The following is a 12,493-nucleotide window of genomic DNA, read 5'->3' as shown; positions in this document are numbered from 1 at the left end:
GTGCCAATATGTCTAGTTGGGGGGTCTTCCTCTTTTTTCCTAACCCTCCACTTTACTAAGCATTATGTCTGATAATATATCCCAAGTATGAGAGACAAAGTCTGGCCATCCTGGCTTCTAAGGAGCACTCTGGCTGTACTTCTAACACAGATCTGTTTGTTCTTCTGGAAGTTCATGGTACTGTCAATATTCTCCTCCATCACCATAACTCAAACGCATCAATTATCCTGTCTTTCTTATTCACTGTCCAACTTTTGCCATGTATATGACATTTGAAACTACTATGGCTTGGATCAGGCAGACCTTAGTCCTCAAACTGACAACCATTTTAAAGAGGTCTTTAAAGAGGTGCAGCAGATTTGCCTAATGGAATACTTCGTTTGATTTCTGGACTGCTGTTTCTATGATGGTCAACCCAAGTAAAATGAAGTCTTGGACAACTTCAATCTTTTCTCCATTTATTTTGATGTTGTTTATTGGTCCAGTGGTAAGGACTTTCGTTTTCTTTACATTAAGGTGCAACCCATACCAAAGGCTGTTGTCTTTGATCTTCAACAGTAAGTATTTTAAGTCTTCTTCATGTCCAGCAAGCAAGGTGGTATCATCTGCATATTGCAGGTGGTTAATGAGTCTTCCTCTGATCCTGATGTCACATTCTTCTTCATATAATCTAGCTTCTCAGATTATTTGCTCAGCATACAGATTAAATAAATATGGTGAAAGAATACAACCCTAGCACACAACTTTCCTAATGTTAAAGCATTCAGTGTCCCCTTGTTCTGTGTTAACAACTGCCTCTTGGTCTATGTACAGGTTTCTCATGAGCACAATTAATTGTTCCAGAATACTCATTTTCCGTCATGTTGTCCATAGTTTGTCATGATCCACAAAGTCAAAAGCCTGAGAATAGTCAATAAAGCACAGGGAAACATCTTTTCTGGTATTCTCTGCTTTCAACCAAGATCCATCTGATATCAGCAATGATATCCTTATTCCATGTCCTTGTCTGAATGCGGGTTTAACCTCTGGAAGTTCTTTGCAGCCGTTTTAAAATTATCTTTAGAAAAATTTTACTTGCATGTGATATTAATGATATTGCCCCAGGATTTTCCACATTCCATTGGGTCACTTCTCTTTGTAATGGGCACAAATATGTATCTCTTCCAATCCGTTGGCTAGGTAGTTGTCTTCCAAATATCTTGGCATAGATGAGTGAGTGCCTCCAGTGGCACAACAGTTTGTTGAAAATTTTCTGGGTGCCTTGTTCTTTGCCAATGCCTTCAGTGAACCTTGGACTTCTTCCTTCAGTATCATTAGCTCTTGATTATATGCTACCTCTTGCAAATGACATCGATCATATCTTTTTGGTACAGTGACTCTGTGTATTTCTCCTCCCATCTTTCGATGCTTTTTGAAATCATTCAATATTTTGCCCATTGTTAAGTGTTGTCAAGTCAGTTCTGACTGTTGAGTTTGAACTACCGACCCTGAGGTTCAAACCGGCCCTGTCGTCCAATGCTTTACCTACCGTGCCACACCAGGACTCCATTTTGCCCAGAAAACCCTTGAATATTATAAGTCGAGGCTTGACTTTTTCTTCCATTTTGGTTTTCTAACTCCAGATCTTTGCACACTTCATATTAGTATTTGACTTAGTCTTCATGCTGCCCTTTGAAATTTTCTTTCTAACTCATTTACCTCCTCATTTCTTCCATTCGCTTTAGGATCTCTATGCTGGAGCAAGTTTCAGTGTCTTCATTTTCATCTTTTCTTTTTTTCTTGTCTTCTTATGACCTTTTGCTTTCTTCCTGTATAATGTTCTTGATGCCATCCCTCAACTTTTCTGGTCTTCAGTCTTTAGTATCTAAATGTATCAAATCTGTTCTTGAGATGACCTCAAAATTCAGGTGGGATATGTTCAAGGTCATGTTTTGGACTTGTTTTAATTTTCTTCAGCTTCAGACTGAGCTTGCATATGAACAATTGATGGTCTGTTCCACAGTCTGCCTCTGACCTGGTTTTGGATGATGATATGAAGCTTTTCCATTTTCTATTTCCACAAATGTAGTCAATTTGATTTCTGTGTATTCCATCTGCTAAGGTCCATGTGTATAGTCGCCTTTTATGTTATTTAAAGTGGTATTTGAGGTGGAGTCATCATTGGTCTTGCAAAATTCTATCATGCAATCTCCAGCATCATTTCTATCTCCAAGGGTATATTTTCCAACTACTAGTCCTTCTTTTTTGTTTCCAATCTTTGCATTCCAATCACCAGTAACTATCAATACATCTTGATTGCATGTTTGATCAATTTCAGACTGAAGAAGTTGGCAGAATTCTTTAATTTCATCATCACTGGCTTTAGTGGTTCATGTATAAATTTGAATAATAGTGGTATTAACTGATTTTCCTTGTAGGCGCAAGGATATTATCCTATCACAGCATTGTACTTCAAGGCAGATCTTGAAATGTTCTTTTTGATGATGAAATTTGATGCTTTTCCTTTTCAATTTGTCCTTTCCATCATAGTAAGCCATGTGACTGTCAGATTCAAAATGGCCAATACCAGTCCATTTCAGCTCACTAATGCCTAGGATATCAATGTTCATGAGTTCCATTTCATTTTTGACAACTTCCAATATTCCTAGACTTATACTTCCTACATTCCTACGACCCTGGTACAGAGCTTCTGGGGAGTGGTTGGTGGGTTTGAACTGCCGACCTTGTGGTTTGCAGTCCAGTGCTTATCCTATGGCACCACAGCAGGGATCCTGGGAATCACACAATTTTAAAGCTGTGGGAGAACTGAGATAATATCTGGATCAATCCCTTTATTTTATAGCTGAGGACAGTGTAGCTGAAGCTAGGTTGAGTGATTGGCTTCTGATGATTAATGGATATTTACTGCTATTTCTCCTAATTTTGAGCAAATGAAAGTCATGGAGGCTTTACTCTTTTGTGTCATTACGGTCAACTCTGTTTTGAGGAGGCAGTTCTTCCTCAGTCATATTTTGAAGACCTTCTAATGTGAGGGGTTCATTTTTCAGCACTGGATCTGAAAATAGCCTGGTGCTCTTCCTCATGTTTCAATAGGTTTTCAGTGATGAAATATTCAGAAGTAGTCCATCTCTCTTTCTTCCTAGTCTGTCTTAGTCTGGAAACTCAGCTGAAACCTCTCCACCATGAGTGACCCTTTAGTTGGTTGGTTATGTGTCGTTGAGTCGGTCCCAACCCATAGTGACCCTGGACAGGGTTTCCAAGGCTGTAAATCATTACGGGAGCAGAAAGCCTCATCTTTCTCCCGCGGAACAGCTGGTAGTTTCGAATTGCTGACCTTATAGTTCACAGCCCGATTTGTAACCACTACACTACCAGAGTGCCTTATGTGACCCTGCTGGTATTTAAAATACTGGGAGCATAACTTCCAGAATCACAGCAACACACATGGCAACACAGCATGGCAAATTGACAGACGATTGGTGGTTATAGGAATTGACTGCCTCATCTTTCTTCCACGGAGTGGCTGGTGGGTTTGAACTGCTGACTTTGTGGTTAGCAGCTCTCTGTGCCACCAGGGCTCCTTATTTTTTGTTGTGGTAAAGTGCCGTTGAGTTGTTCTGACTCATATCGACCCTGTACAGAGTTTCTGGGGAGTGGGTGGTAGGTCTGAACTGCCGACCTTGTGGTTTGAAGTCCAGTGTTTATCCTATAGCACCACCCCAGGGATCCTGAGAATCACACACGTTTACAGCTGTGGGAGAACTGAGATAATATCTGGATCAATCCCTTTATTTTATAGCTGAGGCCAGTGTAGCTGTAGCTTGGTTGAGTGACTGGCTTTATCCAGTGGGGTTGTGGTTGTGACTGACAAGTTAGATCTTAAATTAGTGGAGCTTTCTGGATCCAGTTCTGGAGCTCCAGTGTCTAGACTGGGTGGTTTTGAAACTTCTGCTGTCTTGTAAAGAAAACAGATGAAAATTAGCACATTTGGACGATTTGGATTTTAAAAGCAGTCAGTGCCAGGTGTCCCTTAAAAGTTCATTTTGGCATATTCCAAGTAGCCCATTGACTTGGTAAGAGGAAATGCTACAGCAGGATATATCAAAGTCCAAAATAAATGACTAGTATCTATTTGCAGGCTTTTTCATTGGCCCTAAGGTGCAAGTCCATAATATTTTATACTATCAAAGCCCATGAGATTTCCAGCCCTTGAACATTCCACTTATTAGCCGACTTATTACATAGGAGCAACCAATCAATGCCCTGAACTTCCCTTTTCTCTACAAGAATGAAGATAGTGACTGTCCTACTGACCTTGCATTTTTCATGTATTATAAGGATTAAATCAGATAATTGGTGTGGAAGTATTTTGAGACTAGGTAAGCACTATCCATACATATGTACAGAATTATCATCATCTTACTATCTTTCAGAGCAAATGCTTGTAAATAAATATTGGCTGTTTAAATTACCCAGTATCTAAATCCTAATTCCTGGGACCATGCCACCCAAGAATCAACAGGAACTGGAAACAGTGCTGAACTAGAGGCTTCAAGTCACTGAAAATATCACATAACTGAACACTCAGGGAGGTAAAGTGATGCAGTGGTCCAGGTTGTAGCTTGTCTAGGCTCTAATCCCAGAGCCCGCTTTTCACTATTGACTTTGGAGAAGTCACTTAATATTTCTGGGACCAGCGTCTCGTCAGTGGTCAAAGGATGACTTGAGTTAGAGTCAAAGATCCCTTTCATCTATAAAATCAGAATCTTTTATAGAATATTTTATAATTAAAATGACTAAAGTGCAATTTCCCAAGACATTAATTCATGTGGTTTCACATTTTTTTTTCCAATCTCTTTTTTAGAAGTACAGAGTTGGAGTCTAAAAACATAGCCTATTTCTGGTAAACAGACATTTCAAACACAACATGTGTAAGACCCTAAAGAAACATTCTCTAGTTAGATATTTTATGTTTGTTAATATCCTCTCTGGGAACCTTTGCTCCAAAAATAGATATGGTGGTGTTTATGTGCCGAGGAGTTGATTCTAACTTATAGTGACCCTGTATAGGGTTTTCGAGGCTGTAAATCTTTATGGGAACACTGTATCTTTCTCCTGAAGAGCAGCTGGTCCATTCAAATTGCTATATGCAGTCCAACTTGTAACCCACTACCCTATCAGAGCACCTTAAAATTAAATATGTTATTGTTAAAATTAAATATTTGACCATCAAGGGAGAAGAGCATGAGTGGAATGTGGGACCCTATCCAGAAAGCAAAGACACCAGAGATGGAGGCAGAGATGAGGACATGGAGAGATAGAGCAGCTGAGGACTCTGGACTCATGGAAAGAGAAAGGTTGTGTGCTGGCAACCAGGAGGCAGACTTGCAGAAGGTGCTCTTTGGTTGTTTAAATTATTATATATTCCTGAGTGTTTTTGTGTACATCCAAAGAGTCGCTCCTTGGAAACCCTATACAGGATCGCTATGGGTCGGAATCGACTGGATGGCACTTAACAACAACAAAGGAAAACAGAGGGAATAGATGCAAATACTGTTGAATGATGATGCAGGGAGGGGGTTGTAATCATTGCAATGAAATAAAATATGATAGGATGATTGTAAAACTGATGTTCTCTCTGTAAACTATCACTCAATTCACAATAAAAACTTTAACAATTTTTAAATATTTGTTGTTAGGTGCCATGAAGTCGATTACAGCTCCTATTAACCTTATGCACAACACAATGAAACACTGACTGGTCCTGGGCCATCCTCACAATGATTAAGTTTGATCCCATTTGCTGCTGCCTTTGTGTCAATTCATCACGTTAGAGGTCTTCCTCTTTTTCATTGACTCCAATATACCTAGTATGACGTCCTTTCTCCAGGAACTGGTCCTTCCTGATAATATGTCTGAAGCATATTATTGCTCTCCTGGCTTTTAAGGAGAATTCTGACTGTACTTTTTCCAACACAGATTTGTTTGTTCTTCTAGTCATCCGTGGTATTTTCAATATTCTTCTCCAACATTGGTTGTTTTATGGTCTTCCTTATCCTCTGTCCAAGATAAGACGATTGACGATACCACAGTGCACCTTAGTTCTCAAACTGATATCTTTGCTCTTGAATACTTTGCTCATGGGCAAGAATCAGAAATAAATACATGGCTGCCTAAAAAGCCCTTAATGCAGAACACATACCCAAATACTTTGTTGTAACTCTTGATTTAAGTCCCAGATCACGTTACTTAACAGTCTTAGCTTCGGTTTTAGTATCTATAAAGTGAGACCAATATCTTCCTCAATGATTTACTGAGCTATCTATTAAAATGTTTTGTAAACAGTTAAAACTCACTGCAAAGTATTAATTAACACTACCTAAGGAACACGGCTTGCTATTCCAAAACCTTCATAAGAAGTCTGTTTTTTGTTTGTTTGTTTGTTTGTTTGTTTTCCAAGAGGGATTAAAAGCTGACTTCATTTATACAGACGTAGCACCTACCCAAATGCCTGGCTCAACAAATATCTTTTTTAAATGTTTGTTGCGTGCAAAGCATAATCCACAGAAAGATCAAAAGCTCCACAAACTTAGGTTCCACATTCATCCTTATCTCCAAACCTCATGCTAAACTCAGTATCCGATGCACAGAAGAAAATCAGTCAACTACTGGATGAACAAAATCTTTGCCTGCTGTATTTCTTACTTAGCACAGCTCAAGAGGGAGAAGTGGCGAGGGGAAGTGTCAAAAATGATTTCTGCTAACAGTTGCTTGGAGTGTGAAACTGGAAATCACTTGAAGAATTCAGCCACTCCCTAATAAACAGCTTGGAAAGCAGAAAGCGCACAGGCTTTGGGTTTTAACCCAGTTTCCAAATTCTGCAATCTTGGCAATTAATCCATTAACTTCTTCAAGACTCAAGTTTCCTCACCTTGAAATGAGCTTAATGCCTTTCTCATAGGGCTGTTCACAGGGACGGAGGCTCAACGAGGGCAGGGACTTTACTTGGGGTAGAGGAATCCTGGTGGAAGTGTGCGTTGCCGGGTCGGTGGTTCAAATCCACCAGCCATTCTCGGGGTGTGTGTGTGTGGGATATGACACTGTCTGTGCTAGTAAAGATTTATCATCTCTGAAAGCCCATATAGTATGGGTCGGAATTTACTTGATGGCAGTGGCTTTGGGTTTTTTTGTTTTGCTTTTATGCACACTGCATACAACCCTGCTTGGCACAGCACAAATTCTCCAATAGTTGAGTGAGTTTGGGAGAAACTTAGATATGCAAGAGGACCTGGAACGTAGTGAACTGTAGATGTGCGCCTCTACCATCATCATCATCATCAGTACTATCCCTATATCCGTATTGCCACTTTTACTGGTGGTTGTAGGCAGTCAGCCGCCTTTGGAGAATGTCCCGGATTCAAATTCCGACTTTTCCATCCATGTACTGACTGTGAGTTATGACAAATGACCTAACCTATCCGAGTGAGGTTCCTTTTGGTTCCACAAAAATCTGTGTTGTGACAATGAGAGGCTATATGGAAACTGCCCAACACAGTCTGGAGCCGATAAAAGGATAGCAACTATTGTGAAGGTAAAAAAATCTCGGAGTCTCCTTTTATCCAGACAATTGCCTGCAATTTCCCTCATTACTGTAGCCATAGACATAATCTGACCACTAGTAGGGAAGGAAGGAAAGAATTTCAGAGACCAAAACCACTGAATGAGAAAAGAGGGAATTAAACCGGTGGTTGACGATTCCCACCAAAGGACGCCAGTGTCCTCGACGATCAACCAGCCCACGTTGCCAAGACCGGGGCAAGACAATCAGTACCGTAAAGAACAAAAACGAGGCAGAACCGACCTTACGCCCTCCCCCTAACGGTCCCTCAGCCGCTGGCCTCTAGCGGCCGCGGACTCCTGTTTCCGGCCCACCACAAGACCACAATTCCCAGCATGCCTTTGGCGAGAAGTCTTTCCCGCTGGATGACTACTAATCCCGGCATGCCATTCGACACTCCAGTAAATTAGGTGGAAGAATGGGCTGATTCCCATTGCATGTAGGGAACTGTAGTCTATTTAGTTGCTGGTTCATAGATGGGCGGGGAAGAGCCCAGTCGCTCCGGTCCGCTGAGGAGAGTGATTCTTAGAGGAGGGTCAGGAAAGAAGACCAGTTCAATCTGTGAAGGCCCAATAACGAGGCTGGACTCTTTTCCGAGGGAGGAAGAGGCAAGCGAGTCAGCACCTTGGGCTTGACTCCGCCTTAGGCCGTTCGCCAACCCTCTCTCGAGTACTGGGTTTGGTTGGGGGCGGCCGCGAGGCACCGGTTGCTGGGGGAGCGGTGACGTCGCGGGGTGAAAGTTGAGGGGCGGTGACGTCGGGCCTGCCCGGGCGGAGGCTGGCGGGTTGGAGGCTGGAGGGAGGGAGGGAAGGAGGGAAGGAAGGAAGCTGGGAAGGAGCGAGCGAGCGGGGGCGCGAGGCGTTTACCTGGAGGCAGTGGCTTGGGCGCGCAGAGCGGCCGCGGCTCCCCCGCACCTGCGGCCATGGATGAGGAGCGCGCCCTCTACATCGTCCGGGCCGGCGAGGCGGGGGCTATCGAGCGGGTCCTGAGGGATTACAGCGACAAGGTAAAGAGCCCTGGCCCCGGGCGTGCGGGATCGCACCCCCGGGCCGCCCTCCGGGCTTGCACAGCGCATCCCTCCCCACCCCCCCATTCCGGGGATGCGCATTGCTCTCCCCCGAAAACGTTTCCGGCTTGGGCATGCGTGTTTGTGCCCCCAGCCTTTCCCAGCCTCGGCATCCTGCATCCCCCCTGCCCCCACTCCAGCGCCCACTCCCCGGATTCCTGGCCCAGCAGCCTGGGCTCCGGTCCTTCCTACCAGCGTGCAAGTCACACCCCCGGAATTCTTAGATGTGCCTCTGTGCCCAGTGCCCCCCTCGCGGATGCACAAATGCACGCGAGGCGTCCTCACCTGTATAGTATAAAAAAATAACATGCTTCTCTGCGTGTACACGGCCCTTGACATGCAACAGAGGTAGCCATCAGCGATGGCAGTTCTCCATCGAGAGCCCCCGTCCAGTTTTCAAGGCGTGATGTCTCGCTGGATGGCCTCATTTGATCCCCAAAGTGATGATAGGGTGGATGGTCTCCTCCCCATTTTATGGATGAGGAAACCGAGGCGCAAAGACTTGAAATCACGCCCAAGGTCATGGACATGTTCTGTTGTAAGTGGGTGGAGAATCTCGCTGTTAATAATACCTGTTATTTGTAGCGCATTAATAGCTTTCCTTTCCTTTATCTCATTTAATCTTGACAACAATCCGTGTGAGGCATTATCTACATTTTGCAACAGAGACTCTCGATCTGTTAAGTAACTTGCCCAAGGTCATACTTGAGAGCCAGGATTCCAAACCCTGTGTGTCTTCAGACTCGAACCATCCTTTTGTGCTTTCCACTTTACAACTCTGCGGTGGCAAGGTTAGACATCCAAGACCCTTCTCTGACTCTCTCCAAGAACTGTTAGCTCTCCATTATGTTTCCTTCCAGGGATTTTCCTTGCTCACTTGAAAAGGCAGCCTGCCACACCTTTATTCTTCAGTTCAAAGACTGCTGCGGGAATCACTGAATGCGCCTGTCTGTGGAAGCACACCCTCCATGTAGCAGCTTTCTTCCTCTCATTGCCTTCATCATCATCTCCCCTCCTAGTGTTTACTATGCGTCTACCACACTGACTCTCAAACTGTATTATTGCGCTTCCACAGTGTGACATTTCAGCTTTGGGTGGAGAAAATCAAAACACAAATGCCCAACAAAGCAAAAAACCCCACAGACAGTATTTATGAAGCGGCTTCATTGCCAGCAGCTCTGGGAGAAGGATGGTCGTATTCCCCATTTCACTAGTGATGAAATTGGGGGTTCTGATTGCGTCCCAAGTCCACGCAGCCGCCTGTAGTGCTGGGGTTTTTTTCTCTGTAGAGAGAGCTCACTTTGCAAGGATACTTGCATTCTAGTCTGTTCATATCTTAGCTCAGAAATTGATTTGACTGGATGGCTGTGAGTTAGGTTTCTGTTTTTGGATTTGTATGTATTCTGGTCGTCTCTCCATATTGTGGGGATTATATTCAGGACTACGTTGGAGTCTTGATGTGGTGCTGTAGGATAATGCACTGGACTGCAAGGTCGGTTTGAACCTCAAGGTCCATGGTTCAAACTCACTATCCGTGCCTTAGAAAGCCTAGACAGGGCTGCTATGAGTTGAAACTGACTCGACAACACGTAACAACAACGGCTACAATATTCATTTAACATGATTTATTACTGCTTTCCAAAATAGATGTGAGGCAGTCATAAACCAAGTTTCCCAAGGAAAAAAGAAATACAACAGAAACCTTGGCTATTGTGTTGAACCAACTAATGTTTATTTACTGCTTAACTATATGCCAGATTCCCAGCAATAAATAGGAACTTTCTTTTATAGCAGGAGAAGGAAAAACTTCCAACTGGATCTTTTCACCTCTTTTAATATTTCTCCTTTCTTTTGTGGCTAAACTCTCTCAACTCCCAATTGGCTTCCCCTGGCTTTTCTTTTCCTATCTTTGATCTTCCTTCAGGTTGGTTTCCACTTACCACTCCTGGTCAAGTGCTGTCAGAGCCTAAGTCCTGAGGCCTTTAGCTCCTCTTTTCAGTTTGGGGATGTGAAAGCTGTTCTGCCTGGTGTGTATTGTTTAGTATGGTGTTCCTGAAGTACTTGGGAGGATTTCCCAAACACTTACACTTTTATGGGCCAAGCCTGTGAATGCTCTGATTGAATGGTGAATTGGATTAAGTGTCTCTTTTAGAAGAGTGATCATGATGTAGAATTCTGATATAGGAGGTACGGAGTGCAAACAAAATAGCTTTGCCTGTATTGCCGTGGGGCTTGGCCCCTCAAGAAGAGAGACTTTGGGGCAGATAAATAGAGGAAATATGAGTGCACTGGTTAAGGCAGAAAGAATGAGTGAGGTGGAATTCAGTCGCCCTACTCTATGGTGTAAGGAGCTCTGGTAGCGTAGTGGTTACGAATCGGGCTGCGAACTTTAAGGTCAGCGGTTCGAAACTACCAGCTGCTCTGCGGGAGAAAGATGAGGCTTTCTACTCCCGTAAAGATTTACACCCTCGGAAACCCTATACAGGGTCGCTATGGGTCGGAACCGACTCGATGGCACATAACAACAACAACAACAACAACTCTATGGTGTGGAGTCCTGGCGTGGCACTGTGGGCTAATGCGTCAGACTGCAAAGTCGTTTGAACTACAAGGTCAGTGGTTCAAGCTCACCAGCGGCTCCTGGGAAACCCTATACAGGGTCGCTATGGGTTGGACTCGACATGATGGCACTTAACAACAACAACAACAACTCTATGGTGTAGTGCTGTGGGTTAACGCGCCAGAATGCAAATCCATTTGAACTGCAAGGTCGGTGGTTCACGCTCACCAGCTGCTCATGGAAACCCTAAACTTGGTTGCTATGGGTCGGAACTGACTTGACGGCACTTAACAACAACAACTCTATTGTATGGAGTCCTGGTGTGGCACAGTGGAGTATAACACTGCACCACAAGGTCTGCAGTTCGAACTTACCAGTGGCTCCTTGGAAACTCTATACAAGGGTGCTATGAGTTGGAACTGACTCAACAGCACTTAACAACAACAACAACAACAACAACAACTCTGTTGTATATGGACTCCTGGCATGGCGCTATAGGATAAGCACTGGACTGCTAACCATAATGTAAGCAGTTCGAACCCACCAGCCACTCCTTGGAAACCCTTTTACAGGGTCACTATGAGTCGGAAGCGACTTGACAGCACTTAACACCAACAACTCTATTGTATATGGAATCTAAATCCTGAAGAAGAAACTAAGTGCTTTGGTTTCCTCATCTGGAGAAATGGATTTGAGAAATGCTGTTTGGAAAAAGAGGTGATTATGGGTCATTGAGGAACCGACTCAATGGCACTTAACAACAACATGGAGAGTCCTGGCTGGTGCAAACAGCTAACACACTTGGCCAATAAGCACAAGGTTGGAAGTTCGAGTCCACCCAGAGACATATCGGAAGAAAGACCAAGTGATCTACTCCCCCACCCCCAAGTCAGCTATAGAAAACACTGTAGGGCACAGTTCTACTCTGACACACATGGGGTTGCTATGAGTTGGGGTCAACTGGTTAAGGGGGCATGGAGGACTCTAGCGAAGAAGGAAATGAGTGGTAGACAGTGACTGATTGCTTAATTGTTGGCCGGGGAAGTTCTTTATGCCATCTCGTTTCTCTAATAAAGCTAGTCCTTGGAAGGAAGCAGTCAAGTCTAGTAGAAAGAAGATGGGCTTTGCATTCAGATAAACCTTGGTGTAAATTCCAGCTCTGCCTTTTGTTAGCTCTATGACTGGAGAAATTATTTTAAGTTTCTTTATAAAACAGTCATAATATCACCAGTTTCTTTTTTTTTTTTTT

At 43.6% G+C, this 12,493-nt stretch overlaps 1 protein-coding gene across 1 annotated transcript in view; it reads left to right on the top strand.

Moving 5' to 3' along the window:
- Positions 1–8,436: 8,436 nt before the first annotated feature.
- The window catches only part of RIC8B (RIC8 guanine nucleotide exchange factor B), a 153,062-nt gene continuing 149,005 nt past the window's right edge, over positions 8,437–12,493 (top strand). The window contains exon 1 of the mRNA XM_006865251.1: positions 8,437–8,624. Within this exon, the coding sequence (XP_006865313.1) occupies positions 8,541–8,624 (84 nt within the window). The 5' untranslated portion in view covers positions 8,437–8,540. The remainder of the gene's footprint in view (positions 8,625–12,493) is intronic.

The sequence above is a fragment of the Chrysochloris asiatica genome, unplaced genomic scaffold (assembly GCF_000296735.1).
Source record: "Chrysochloris asiatica unplaced genomic scaffold, ChrAsi1.0 scaffold00076, whole genome shotgun sequence".
NCBI lineage: Eukaryota > Metazoa > Chordata > Mammalia > Afrosoricida > Chrysochloridae > Chrysochloris > Chrysochloris asiatica.
This window is presented reverse-complemented; position numbering and strand designations above follow the sequence as displayed.